General features: G+C 39.6%; 1 protein-coding gene and 1 non-coding gene across 2 annotated transcripts; both read left to right on the forward strand.

The window, feature by feature from the left end:
• The first annotated feature begins 12,290 nt into the window (after positions 1 to 12,290).
• On the forward strand, positions 12,291 to 13,863 carry UTP3 (UTP3 small subunit processome component). Its single transcript, XM_049789915.1, has one exon. It carries the CDS (start codon positions 12,364 to 12,366, stop codon positions 13,795 to 13,797), a length of 1,434 nt encoding a protein of 477 aa, XP_049645872.1. The 5' UTR covers positions 12,291 to 12,363; the 3' UTR covers positions 13,798 to 13,863.
• A 683-nt stretch (positions 13,864 to 14,546) lies between these two features.
• Positions 14,547 to 14,653, forward strand: LOC126033046 (U6 spliceosomal RNA). Its single transcript, XR_007504203.1, has one exon. It is a non-coding gene; the product is annotated as a U6 spliceosomal RNA (small nuclear RNA).
• The last annotated feature ends 702 nt before the right edge of the window (positions 14,654 to 15,355 follow it).

Consider the following 15,355-nt stretch of genomic DNA (forward strand, 5'->3'; position numbering starts at 1 on the left):
AATGTTTATAAGAATTGCACCTGTGTTGTGGTTTGTTTTTACATAAACTTGCACCTGCAGTGGCTTTTCACACAACTGCTATTTGGTATTATTTGTCAGCCATTTGACCATAACATAGATTGCCTTTCACCACACTACTTTCTGAACAGCTTCTTATTTACAAAAACGTATTTCTAAAGTTCATTTAAAAAACAGTTATTCAAATTTCACAATAATTTCACAATTTCTAAAGTCACAATTATAAACAGATACCCAGAAAAAAAAAGTACCATCAATATGCTACTCTCAATTTATAAACTCCTGTATATAATAATAATATAATTTATTATTACTTTAAGGAAATTTTAATTTTCAGAGATAAACCTTTAATCAAATACATCACTTTTTATTTTCCTGCATGTGGCTTGCTAATTCTTGTTTTATATTTTTTGTTTTATTTACTCTATTATTTTTTTATTCACACACAAAAAAACAAATATCTGAACACACATTAAGAAGAATATGAGACATAGGGTGATGGTGCAAAGAGTTGGAGTGCATGCTTTGTATTCTGGGAGCCCCAGGTTCAATTCCCAGCACCAGATGATGCCTTGAGTATGATCAGGAGTAGGTATACACTAAGGATGAATCTTACCACCCCCAATTAAATGAAAATCAATAAAACAGTAGGAACTTCTAGAAAACTTCTTCTAGCTTCTTCCAGTGTAAATGAAGACCATGTGAAAATTTAGGACGGGAAATACAGTTCCATCACCATTATTATTCAGGTTTAAATTATTTTTAATTTAAAAAGAATTTAAATTATGCAAACATATTTTAAGCTATAATAGAATTAAGCTGCAACTCAATAATAGAAAATACCGTGAAATTTCCAAATACTTAGAAGTCAAATGATATGTTTCTATGTATCAAAGAGAAAAAACATTCCCAAGAAAAGTTTATAAATATTTTTTAATCATTCCAACAAAGTTCTTAAAAAATTTTTTGTATTTTTAAAAGAATATTTCAAATAAATAACCTAATCTTAGCCTCAAGAATCTAGAAAAATAAATGTTCAATAAGCCCCACTGAAGCAGAAAAAGTGAAATGAGGACTTTAACAGCAGAGATTAACAAAAATAAAAATAAAAAAACAGATAAAATCAATAAAACCAAGAAAAATTTTGAAAGTTCAATATAACCTCCAACAAGATTGAAAAAAGAAATAAAAAAATAAATGTAATAGGTTACAAGGATCAGAAATGAAATGGAAGATTTCAACTTAGAATTCCTAAATTTTAGAAAGATTATTCATAATAGCTATAAATTTAAAAATCTAGATGAGTTGAGCTTAATTTCTAAAAACTACAAGCAACACAAATCTTCCCAAAAACCTGAGAGTACTATGAATGTTTCAATAGAAAAACAAATCTATTTAAAAGAATATAATAGACCTAAATAAAACTAATAGAACTAAATAGAACATTTAGTTCTGAAAGATATAATATCTGAAAAAAATTATCTGAACAGAATAGAAAAGAGCAAGGAAAAATTTGTAAGCTTGAAAATAGAGAACCCCCTTGGGCCCGGAGAGATAGCACAGCAGTGTTTGCCTTGCAAGCAGCCGATCCAGGACCTAAGGTGGTTGGTTCAAATCCCGGTGTCCCGTGCCTGCCAGGAGCTATTTCTGAGCAGACAGCCAGGAGTAACCCCTGAGCACAGCCAGGTGTGGCCCAAAAACCAAAAAAAAAAAAATATATATATATATAGAGACCCCATTATTATTGACCTTTTGTCCCACATTATGTTTTTAGGCATCTTGCTAGTTCTGAGTAGGGTTTCTTTTCTTCTTCCTTCCTTTTCTTTTATGTGAGCACTTTATTTTGTTTTGTTTTCTGGAGCTGGGAATTGAACCTAGGCTTCAAACATGCAAGCTCTACCACTGAATTAAATCTTTGGCCCATTTTTTTTTTCTCTTAAGTATTTCTTGGAAGACTGATTTAACAGCAATGAATTTCTTAGTGATTATCTGAAAATCTCTCAAATCTGATCTGATAAATCCAATTAATAACCTAGGTGTATAGGGTATTGCTGAATGAGGTCTTTTCCATTTAGCAGTTTGTAGATTTCATGCTTCTGTCTTATGCTTCTTCTTATACTAAGAAATATGCTGGCTTTATTTTTATTATGGAAATGTTCTCTTACATATGACTCTGCTTTTCTCTTGCTGCTACTGGGATTTTTCCTTTTAATTTATTTTGGGTGAGATAATTATAATGTCTGGTTTTTTATCTGTTTCAGTTTGTATTTCTAGAACATATTTGAACCTCCTGAATCTTCTTAGCATCTATGATCTTTTTAGCTTGGGGAAGTTCTCATTTCTACATATAAGAACAGGGTAGGGGACAAGATATAAGACTGGGATTAAGTTACTTGCATGCAGCTGACCCTAAATAAATCTCCATAACCACATATTTAATCCCAAACACTTCCATAAGTGGTTTCTAAGCACAGAGCCAGGAGTAAATCCTGAGCACCCACTGGCTATGGTCCAACCTACATTTGCAACATTATATTTTTATATATACTCTATTCTAATAATTTATAATACTGCTGTAAGCAGATAATGTGGAGAGGAGGGTTAGTAAGATTTTGGGGAAGTAACAAAATCAAGATATGATTTAGTGAAGTTAAGTCCCAAAGGCATGAAGGTATTGCCTAGATGCTGAAATGGAGGCATGTCACAGAAAAGGGTGGATCCCCTTAGAAAAGAAGAAACTTCAAGAAAAATGAAAGGCCATGATGAGAACGTGGAAAAGATTATCAGGAGTTTATGGCTCTTTCCTTTGGCCACACCTAGCTTCAAAGGCCCAAGAAGTGCCTTTGAAAGAAGGTCCATTAGGAGCCAGAGATAGCATGGAGGTAGGTTTGCCTTGCATGCTGAAGGACAGTGGTTCAAATCCCAGGCATCCTCTATGGTCCCCTGAGGATGCCAGGAATGATTTCTGAGTGTAGATCCAGGAATAACTGCCGGGTGTGACCCAAAAACAAACAAACAAAAAAAAAAGTCCATTATAAAAATGCATTTAATTATTTTTTTTAAAAAAAAGCAATCACTCACATATTCTTTGTCTTGGGTCAGATGTATAATTCCTCATTTTTACTTTATGGCTTTATGGCTTTACACTTAGGGGTAATTCACATCTCAACTTGAGATGTGTACTTTCAGCTTTTTCTCACCTGAGATGTATATTCTCAGCTTTTTTTTTTCCTCTGCAGAAGTCCCTGTTCTCACTTGAACATGATTTTCTTCATAATTTGTTTCCTTCTGAAATTCATTTCTGCCAGGGAAGGCAACCATGCAGCAAAACTGCGACAGAGGTTAGAACTGACTTCCCTTTCCTGAAAAGAGCAATTCCTTCATCCAAAACAAATGTTTCAATGTCTTATGAGCTTCTTGCTTTGTTTTCACCAGCATTAAAGATCCCACTCTACAAGCACTGATTACAACGCAACACTCCAGCATGGATGTCACCTGATCTCTAAGGCCTCAGAAAGCCTTTGTGCAAGATTAGGATTTCTTTTTTTTTTTTTTTTTTTTTTTTTTTTTTTTTTTTTGGGCCACACCCGGCGGTGCTCAGGGGTGGCTGTCTGCTCAGAAATAGCTCCTGGCAGGCACAGGGGACCATATGGGACACCGGGATTCAAACCAACCACCTGAGGTCCTGGATCGGCTGCTTGCAAGGCAAACACTGCTGTGCTATCTCTCCGGGCCCAAGATTAGGATTTCTTGTTCTTCCTTTCAACACTGCTTAATTCTCCCTTGGGAGTTAGTCATCTGTATCTGAGTCCCTTATGAGAATTAAAAAAGAGTCCCCTCTGAATATACAAGGAGACTCATTTATCATTTACCCACTATACCTGTTATGTTTCTATTTCTGTGTATATGTGATACACAGTTTGAAGAAAACAAATTACTTCAGTCAGAATATGCATATAGTTGAAATAATGCCTTTAAATCATTTTTACACACATGATATTATTTTAAGCTTACTGACTTGATTATGGACTAATTAGGAGCTCTACCAGGCTGCTTTAGATTACTTAAAAACCTAAAAAAAAAATTTAGGCAGTGTGGGCTAGAGAAGTAGTATAAGGATAAGGCATTTGCCTTGCATGTGGCTAGCAAACTCTGGCCCCTGAGAGCCACCAGGAGTGCTCCCTGAGCACACAGCCAAGAGTAAACTCTGAGTATGACTGAGTGTGATCCAAAATTCAAAAACTAAGAATTTCAGCAATCTTTTGATAATAAAGGATTTCTTTGTTTGAAAAAAATGAAAATTGGGGCTGGCGAGGTGGCGCTAGAGGTAAGGTGTCTGCCTTGCAAGAGCTAGCGGTTCGAACCCCCAGCGTCCCATATGGTCCCCCCAAGCCAGGGGCAATTTCTGAGCCCTTAGCCAGAAGTAACCCCTGAGCATCGAATGGGTGTGGCCCAAAAACAAACAAACAAAAAAAAAAAACCCAAAAACTGAAAACTATGCTATTTGTTGCTTAGTGAAAGTATTTTGAAGTTATTTATCATTTACTGTTATTTATCAAATTTGAAAGATTTCTGTCAAATAAATTATTTTGGGTTACTTCTAATAACTTCTAAAAACTTACTGAAATGTAATATATCCCAATTAAATGACTTCATTTTTATTAGCTATTTATCAGTACTTTCTATATATATATAACTATTATACATAGTTACATTGGCATTGTAAGGGTACAAGAATGAATATTGGCAGAAAAGCATATAAACAGAGAAACTTTTAAAGTCCTAACATAGGATGAGTTAAAAGACTACTGAATACTACTGGAAGGAAACAAAACAGAAACCAGCTGGAGAGTTAGAGTTATGATTTTGATTAGATCTTGAACATGATCTAAGAATTAAGATATGGGACAGCATAAGCAAAGGCCTAGACATTTCAAAAGAGGAAAATACAACAGTGAGAATTTCAATTTTCCTAGAATGTAGAATCCATCCCAAAAATGTAGAAGAGGGGCCAGAGAGATAGAACAGTGGTGGGGCCTATGCCTGTGTCTGGTCCCTAGTTAGATTCCCAGCATCCCATATGGTCCCCCAAGCCTCTCAGGAGTGATTTCTGAGCATAGAGCCAGGAGTAACCCCTGAGCACCACCAGGTGTGACCCCAAAAATCAAAAACAACAACAACAACAAAAAAAAAAGAAGAATGGATTTTAAAAAGCTAAATCAGATAAAGATAGGTCCTGAATATTAGGCAGGGAATTAAGGCCACAGGAAGAAAGATGACTAATATAAAATTTGGCATGGATTTTATTTCAAAAAAATCTTCATCATTGAATTATTAATATGTAGGCACACGAATCTACAAGCTTCCATGATAAAAAATAAATTTTAAATAATTAAAGTTGGAGCTCAAAGAAATAGTACAGTAGGCATGGTACTTGTGTGCCACGTGTTCTACCTGAGTTCAGCCCCTGGCAAACCATATGGTACCCTGAGCAACATCAGGATTGATCCCTTTGTACAGAGCCAGCAGTAAGTACAGCCAGGTATGGCTCCAAACCCAACAATAAGTAAATAGATAAATAAAATGTAAAGTAATATTTAGAAATAGCTACATAGCATTTATTTATATTAAAGTTTGACAGAAAAAATAGTCACGTTTATTAAAATCTGCATTTTTTACTTAAGACTATCAAACCAATTCATTCTTAACAAAAGCTCAGAAGACTTTGCTTATCGCATAGATAGTAGAAACTCTCTATTTTAGTTTGAAATTACATTTAGGATTTTTTAAAGTAAAGTCAAACTTTAGTTGCAAAAATAATCTATTACCTACTATTGGTTTCAGAGTAAAGTGGTTTCAAACCAAAATGAAAGCAGCTGGCAACTATATTTTATCCCTTCCATTTTCTCCCTAGCAACAAAAAATAGCCCTTGTTTCATTTCAGTGTCCAGAAATAGGTCAAAGAGTTTCTGTAAATATATAAAATTCCCTAACCAGGTTGCTAGCTATTAAAACAAAAAATACTTTTTCCATTCTTGCTCTCATATCAAATTATTCTTACTATTATTACTTCTCCAGGCACTAAAAGTATACTTTTATTTTGATAACTTCAATCATAGCTTCCTAGGCTAGAATATTAGTTTAAAAAAAAGTCATTTTAAAAGGTTTCTTATTTTTTGCAATGCCAGGGATGAAGCCAGGTCCTTCACATGCAAAACAGCCACTCTACTACTGAATTATATTCCTAGTTAAAATTAGTACATTTTTTTTCTTTTTTTTTTTAAAGCCAGTCAAATTGAGCAGTGGGGGGGGTTATATACCAACTTTTGTGATACTAACGTTAATAAGTTCTGATAAACCACTGCCATCGGACCAGCCGAATTAATACATTTTTAAGTAACAGCATAAGTTCATAAAGTTAAATATTCAATATTAAATATTCTTTTAAATGTTTTTCATAGATTTAAAACAAACAAAAAATCTATGCAGGTGACTAATGAAGCAAAACACATTGAAATTCAGTTAAAAGCTTCTGTTTTGAAAATTAGATATTGAGTTTAAAATGTATTTTTTCAAAAACTGATCTAAATTCTAGGTACTTAAATTATTATTATTATTATTATTATTATTATTATTATTATTATTATTATTATTATTATTATTAGGGCCAGAGTAATGGCACAGCAGTAGGGCATTTGCCTTGCATGCGGCTGGCCCAGGACAAATTTGGGTTCAATCCCAGCATCCCATATGGTCCCCCAAGCTGTCCCATATGGTCCCCAAGCCAGAAGCAATTTCTGAGTTCATAGCCAGGAGTAATCCCTGAGCATTGCTGGGTGTGGCCCAAAAATCCAAAAAAAAAAAAGAAAAAATGATTATTATATTACTATAGACTAACTAGAAGTTATAGACTTGGTATAGGAAAATCAGTAATAAAAATAGAAATATACAAAACACTATGGAGACAAAAAATAAGTTCTTGACCTTGTCTGAGAATCACAGTAAATTTTAAAGTGATTTTTTTTAATTAGTTTTTTTTTTCCACCCTAAGCGCTGCTGGGTATGCCACAATGCCCCCAACAACAAAAATAACAATGATTGGGCCCAGAGAGCTAGCACAGTGGCGTTTGCCTTGCAAGCAGCCAATCCAGGACCAAAGGTGGTTGGTTCGAATCCCGGTGTCCCATGTGGTGCCCCGTGCCTGCCAGGAGCTATTTCTGAGCAGATAGCCAGGAGTAACCCCTGAGCACCGCTGGGTGTGACCCAAAAAAAACCAAAATAAATAAATAAATAACAATGATTCTATGGCTCTTTCAGACCTACTTTAGATTCTGAAAGTGATATCATCTTTGACAATGAAGATGAGAACAGCAAAAGTGTGATTCAGGTAAATATATTAAGAAGAAATTTTACATTTTAAGCATTATGGGTATTTAAGAAAACTAATATTGTAAACTTTCACAAATCTGATCTGCAAATGTAGATGCCATCAACTTATTTTTTTTATTAAAAAAAAAAAAACAAACCCTTCACCAGTGCAACGTTCCCATCACCAATGTCCCAAGTGTCCCTCCTCCCCACCCCACACCGGCCTATGCTCTAGACAGGCTTTCTATATTCCCTCATTCAGTCACATTTTGTTATGATGGTACTCAGTGTAATTATTTCTGTGACAGCACCCATCACTTTCTGTGGTGGGCTTCAAGTCGTGAGCTCGACCTTCCAGTCCTCCTCTCTTTTGTCTCTGAGAATCATTGCAACAAATGTCTTTTATTTTTCTCAAAATATGTTTCTCAATTTTCTCAAAATGTCTTTTATTTTTCTCTATTATGCTGAGTGAAATAAGTCAGAGAGAGAGAAATAAACACAGAATGGTCTTACTCATTTATGGGTTTTGAGAAAAAATTAGTTTTGTCTAAAGACAAGAAGATAACCTTGTGTGTGTAAACCCCTGAATTCAATCCTTAACACTGAAACAACAAAATAAAGTCAGTTTTGGGAGCAATCCTCTACCACAGAAGACCCTACTACTTCGCCTGCATCGACCTACTCCAAAGAGAGGTCCTTTAACACCAAGAAGACATAACAACAACCTGTTTTCAGGGCAGGGCTATCTGCATTGCCCTCTAACTGTGAGGTGAAACTGGAGGACGCTCCACATCATCCAGACTTCGGATATGCAGATTCCAGGATCTTTAACTACAGAAATCTTACATCAACAACAGCCACTGTGTGTGTGTGTGTGTGTATATGTGTGTGTGTGTGTGTGTGTGTGTGTGTGTGTGTGTGTGTGCGCGCGCGCGGGGGGGGGGGGGGGGCTTATTGACACTACAGACAATGACTTGGGTTGGACAACCTGGTATGCCTGGAGCCTAGAAATGGTCTTATGCCAGAAAACTTCAGGGGTAAAATTTCCTTGTATTTAGGCCAAGGCTTTTCCTTTCCATGTCCCCCATATTTTGCTGTGCCTATGCAAACAACAATTGCCACTCTAACAATGTTTTTGCTATACTTCTTTAACTCTTATCCTTAAAAAAGAAAAGAAAAGCTTATTAAACCTTCTGCTAGGCCTTTAAAAAAAAATAAAGCCAGTTTTCAGTGCGACTGTAGCTCAATCTGATTTTGCATGCGCACACACACAGACACACACAGACACACACACAGACACACACACACAGACACAGACACACACACACACACACACACACACACACACACACACACCCTACATTCTCCAGAAAGTATAGGAGAAACGTTCAAAGGAATGGAATCAAGAATAAGTACTAAAAGGGCTGTAGCAATAGCACAGTGGGTAGGGTGCTTGCCTTTGCAAGCAACTAACCTGGATTCAGGCCCCAGCATCCCATACTGTTCCCTGTGCCTGCCAGGAGTAATTCCTGAGTGCAGAGCCAGAAATAGCCCCTGAGTATTGCCAAATATGACCCCAAAACAAACCAAAGCACAAAGAATAAGTACTAACTATACAAGTAATACATACTTGTAACATTCACAAGCAATAGGTCTACATGTGGTAGCAGTATATAAATTATATACAATTAAGGTGTATGTATGTAAGAGTTAGATCTTAAGGAATATGGAACTTGCTTCTAGAGATATTGGGGAACTTTAAAAGGACTTTAAGTTATTGGCCCACATGGTCAATTTTTGCCAGTGTAAAAGTCAATTGAAGCTCATATGTAGTTGATTGTTCCCCCTCAGTTCTTGGTGTATTGTCTAATGATAAGACTATAATGATAATAAAACACAGATATGTTCTATTAGGATCACTTCCCTGATGCTCCTCATCTCCAAGTCTCATCACATTCTTTGCCCCCTTACTATTCTGTGCCTACAGTAAAATGAATTCAGACTTGCTCTTTAAATCCGTGTATCCTTTAAACATGTATTTTTTCTTTTTCGATTCTAGAGAAGCTGGTTCTCTTGTGAACATGTACTTCCTCTCTTTTTCCTCAAGTGTTTCTAAGTAAATTTTATTCAATAAAAACTTTCTTCCTGAGACCAGAGAGATAGAACATCGGTAGGGCGTTTGCCTTGCAAGCAGCTGACCCAGGACTGACGTTGGTTTGAATCCCAGAATCCCATATGGTCCCCCGTGCCTGCCAGGAGCAATTTCTGAACACAGAGCCAGGATTAACTACTGAGCGCCACCGGGTGTGGCCCAAAAACCAACCAACCAAACATAAAAACTTTCTTGCTTCACTCAATTCAGTCCTCATAAAAAACACCCAAATTTCTGTTCCTACTATAATAATATTGCTTTTGGAACATTTGTTGTCACAATTAATTTTAAAACCATACCAAAGCTTCTATTTCCAAATGCCTACATTTTAAAGTGGCATAATACTAACTCAGAACCTATGCTAGGATATCTCTTAAAGTTTAAAAGCATTTAATTACTCTGAATCTAAGGCAGTCCTTTCATAGTTCCAGTCTTAGTAACACTTCTAAAGATATAATTGAAAATTCTCCCTGTACTATCACTCTTTTCCTCAGACACTTTAACTTAACTCTGGTCTCTTCCATCATCACTCTACATAAACCCCCTTCTGAAAAAAGTTCTGAAACTTCTTTACACTGAAAAAGGCAAAGGACTGATCATAGTGAATGCAAAACCCTGGTATAGGAGGCAAGATTCTTGCAGTATCAGTTTGTATAGAGATCGACAAGAAAATAGGAAGGAACTGATGAAATCAACAAAGGGAGTTAAATAGATCAGAGGGGTGATGGTTGAGTTGTAATTTGAGTACAAAAGGAATTTCAGAAAGTTAGGTGAGAAAACAAAGGCTTTTAAGAATGGGGAAATCGGTTATTCCCCGGGCGTTCCATATGGTCCCCCAAGCCAGAAGCAATTTCTGAACACATAGCCGGGGTAACCCCAGAGTGTCACTAGGTGTAGCCCAAAAACAAAAAAAAGGGGGGGAGGGAATTCACCTTCCTCCACACCATATACAAAGACAGGTGTAAAAGGCTGTTATTTTCCAAAGTGTGTGTGTGTGTGTGTGTGTGTGTGTGTGTGTGTGTGTGTGTGTGTGTGTGTGTTGTTTTCCAAAGGGTGCGTGTGTTACTGTGTGTGGGGGTTGTTTTCCAAAGGGTGCGTGTATGTTACTGTGTGTATGTGTTTTACTGTGTATCCCAAAATTAACCCTGCACTTTTTGTGGGTTTGAGGCACGCATGTCCCTGGCTAGAGGAGTTCCATAAACGGGGCCAGCATTTGCTTCTCCGCCTCACCAGTGTCCCAGGGCCCTGCATGCTGTCTCCTGCTTAATAAATTCGAATAGTAAAGCGTCTATTACTGAACTAAAATCTGCTTAGCCCAGTGGTTCTCAAATAGTGGGCGCGCTCCTCCCCCGAGGGGGGGCGAGGCTCCGTAAAGGGGGCGAGTTTGACCTCGGCAAACACTGTCATAACAAGCTAAGCCCCGTGTTTGTGTCTCTGTATGTCTCTGGAGTTGAGAGTTGCTGTGTCCTGCTTCAAACCCCGCATCGAAAAGCGATGCATTGCAAAACGTGCTCATTGTAGCCATGAATCCAGACATCACCTCTGTGTAAAAAAATCAGCTCGAATCATTTTATATATTTTTGTTTTGCAGGTTAAAGTTCTTTTTAATAAAGATACTATTTATAGTGGCGCAGGGGGATCGAAAAATGTTTTCTTCTTCCTAGGGGGCATGACAAAATAATTGAGAAGCACTGGCTTAGCCTAACTAGATGAAAGAATGAGCGTTTTCCACCAAATAAAACCATGCATGTCACTGGGGAAGGGGGTGTGTGTTCTTTTTGTGTCTGAAACCCAACTACAGTCATGTGGGTAATCACGGTGTTTAAATCAAGATATTATACATTTTTAAAAAATAAAATAAATAAAAAACCAAAATAAAAACCATGCATTTGAGCTCCAAGGGTTTAGCCTGGAAAGAGTTAAAAATTCCAGAGCTGGGGGTCTGACTTTCCACCTCCCCTTTTGGGGAAACCGTTGGAGCAGCAACCTGAGGGCCCAGTAAGCTGTAGGTAAAGTGGAGCCTGGTAGTTTTTGAGTCCTTCATTTAAAAAAAAAAAAAAATTTTTTTAAATAAAAAAGTTAAAAATGCAAACAAAGGGCCCGGAGAGATAGCACAGCGGCGTTTGCCTTGCAAACAGCCGATCCAGGACCAAAGGTGGTTGGTTCGAATCCCGGTGTCCCATATGGTCCCCGTGCCTGCCAGGAGCTATTTCTGAGCAGACAGCCAGGAGTAACCCCTGAGCAACGCCGGGTGTGGCCCCCCCAAAAAATGCAAACAAAATAAAGGAAAGAGAAAAATTAAAATCCCCTAATTAGCATTCACAGTAAGGCTCAGAAATCTCCAGGAAATCTACACACCAACGACCATCTCCTATGGAAAGCGCGTCCCGCCCAGTGCAGCTCCCAACCTGCTCCGCCGGGCCCGCCTAGACCTAGACACAGCGGCAGAGCGCCCTCTATGGGTCTCAGCAACTTCGCCAGGCGCTTCAAGCGTCACGTGACGATCCCGCCTCCCAGCCCGGCCCAGGATCGCGAGCGTAGGAACCAAAGTTTCCCTCGAAGGCTAGGAGGAACCAAAGTTTCTATATTCATTGTTTCTATACGGACCTATGAAGAATCCGCCGGAACCCGGAAGCACCAAGGGGAAATCCTGGGTCCACGCACCTCGCGAAGCATACTGGGACCGGAAGTAGTCCGTGGACCGCCGGCTGGGTCGTGCTCACGCTGCTGCGCTAGTAAAGGAACGGAGCGGGTCTCCGTTTTAAGAGCTTGCGTGGTTCGGTGCCGGAAAGTCCACCCGTCGGCAGAACCCGGGCCTGCGAACTATGGTAGGGAGATCGCGGCGGCGCGGAGCCGCCAAGTGGGCGGCGGTGCGCGCCCAGGCGGGTGGCGATGCAGCAGGGGAGCCACCTGCGGACGACTCGGACTCGCCGCCCTCGCCCGGCGACTCCAGCTACTACCAGGACACGGTGGACGAGTTCCACGAGGCGCGATCTCGGGCCGTGTTGGCCAAGGGCTGGAGCGAGATGGAGAGCGGAGACGAGGAAGACGGCGATGATGATGAGGAGGAGGTCTTGGCCTTAGATGTGGCCGACGAGGACGAGGAGGAGGAGGAAGAGAGTGGCGGAGAGGAGGAGGACGAGGATGATGATGGAGACTCCGTGCAGAGCGAGACCGACGCCTCCGTGGATCCCAGCTTGTCGTGGGGCCAGAAGAAAAGGCTGTACTACGACACCGACTATGGCCGTAAGTCCCGAGGCAAGCAGAGTCAACAAGAGCTAGAGGAGGAGGAGAAAGAGGAGGAAGAGGAGGCCCAGCTCATCCAGAGGCGCCTGGCCCAGTCCCTCCAGGAGGACGATTTTGGGGTCAGCTGGGTCGAGGCCTTTGCAAAATCCGTGCCCCGGGTAGAGGAGGCCGAGACTGAGACCCGTGTCGTCAAGGATTTGGCGAAAGTTTCCGCGAAGGAGAAGCTGAAGATGCTGCAGAAGGAATCGCCCGAGCTCTTGGAGCTGATAGAAGACCTGAAAGTTAAGCTGACCGAGGTGAAAGATGAACTAGAGCCCTTGCTGCAGTTGGTGGAGCAAGGGGTCATCCCCCCTGGGAAAGGCAGCCAGTACCTGAGGACCAAGTATAACCTCTACTTGAACTACTGCTCCAACATCAGTTTTTACTTGATCCTGAAAGCCAGGCGAACCCCTGCCCATGGACACCCTGTCATTGAGAGACTTGTTACCTACCGTAATTTGATCAATAAGCTGTCCCTTGTGGATCAAAAACTTGCTGCTGAGGTTCGTCATCTGCTCACTTTTAAGGATGATCCCGAAAAGCTTCGACTGAACCTAAAAGCCAAATCAACCAGGATCAAGACAAAATCTGCTTCAGGGACCGGTCCTACCGCCGCCACCACGAATAATTCTGATGATTCCGACTTTGATGAAGAAGCTGCACTGAAATACTACAAAGAAATGGAAGAGAGGCAAACATTGAAGAGGAAGAAAGAAGACAGTCCTGAAGAAAAGGCTGCAGAAGATCAAAATGCAAAGAGAGCCATTACTTATCAGATTGCCAAAAATAGAGGGCTTACACCCCGGAGAAAGAAGATTGATAGAAACCCAAGAGTCAAACACCGGGAGAAGTTCAGGCGAGCAAAAATCCGAAGAAGAGGCCAGGTTCGTGAAGTTCGCAGAGAAGAGCAGCGGTACAGCGGTGAACTCTCTGGCATTCGAGCAGGGGTTAAAAAGAGCATTAAACTTAAATAGTTTTGCTTACCTTAAAGTCTTTGGCGATGTTTTTAGATTAATAAATTATTCGTGGTTATTTGTTTATATGTTGTACCTGACCTTATTTTGTTGTTGTTGTTGTTACTGTTTCTGGGTCATGCCCAGCATTGCCCAGGGGTTACCTCTGGCTCTGCTCAGGAATCAATCCTGGCAGGCTCCGGAACCATAAGGAATGCCAGGGATCGAATCCGGGTCAGCTGCATGTAAATCAAATACACTAGCCGCTCTGGCCTCATAATCTTAAATTTTAAGTTTCTGTCTGTAGGAAAATTTCAGCTATTGCACTATATGTTTTTTTAATATGTGTACAAAGAATTGTGGGAGAAATATGATATTTGGTCAAAGAAATGATAATGAAAAAATTAAGTGTTCTATCAAGCAGTGACCTAGAGAATGTTCATGCAAGCTGTGTAGCAAGCTTTGTAGTCATCTAGTTTTTAAAATAGCCTATAGAATAGTTCTGACATATTTCATTGACAAATTATAACTCTTGAAAGGGTACTTATTAATGGTTTTAATGTTAAGGATTTTTAATTTCTATATGGGCAAAATTTTTTAATCTATATGGGTAAAATATATGTTCCCTTACACTATAAGGGAATTAAGAACTTGAGCTAAGTATATATGCCTTAATTGGATGTTTTCTGATGGTCCATAATGTAGTATGTAGGTGAAAATTCTGTACTACTGTAGGACTACATTATGGACCATCAGAAAACATCCAATTAGTGCTCGCTTCGGCAGCACATTTACTAAAATTGGAATGATACAGAGAAGATTAGCATGGCCCCTGCGCAAGAATGACACGCAAATTCATGAAGCGTCCCATAAAAAAAAGAAATAAGGGGCTGGAGAGATAGCATGGAGGTAAAGCGTTTGCCTTTCATGCAAGAGGTCATTGGTTCGAATCCCAGCGTCCCATATGGTCCCCTGTGCCTGCCAGGAGCAATTTCTGAGCATAGAGCCAGGAGTAACCCCTGAGCACTGCCGGGTGTGACCCAAAAACCACAAAAAAAAAAAAAAGAAATAAGAAAACATCCAATTATAGGCATATTTACTTAAAATAAGTATATATAAGGCACATATACTTAAAATATATTCTATTATCCTTATATTTAAAGATGAGAAAATTGGCAGGGAAGTAACTTACTTTTTTGTTTGTTTGTTTTGTTTGTTTTTTGTTTTTGGGTCACACTCGGGTTACTCCTGGCTTTATGCTCAGAAATCACTCCTGACAGGTTTAGGGGACTAGATGGGATGCTGAGATTCGAACCGCCGACCTTCTGCATGCAAAGCGATTTCTGAGCCTAGAGCCAGGAATAACCCCTGAGCGCTGCCGGGTGTGACCACCCCCCCAAAAAAATAAAAGAACTCTGGGATGAGGGCTGGAAAGAATTTTCAGCCCTTCTCATTCCCCAGAGGGTAGAGGGACTCAAAGGTAATGTCTACCAGAGGATCCTTCATAAAATCCCAACTAAATGGAATTCAGGAGCTTCCAGGTTGCTAAACACACCTTATGTCACAAGGATGTTCACAG

Source organism: Suncus etruscus, chromosome 16 (genome assembly GCF_024139225.1).
Source record: "Suncus etruscus isolate mSunEtr1 chromosome 16, mSunEtr1.pri.cur, whole genome shotgun sequence".
NCBI lineage: Eukaryota > Metazoa > Chordata > Mammalia > Eulipotyphla > Soricidae > Suncus > Suncus etruscus.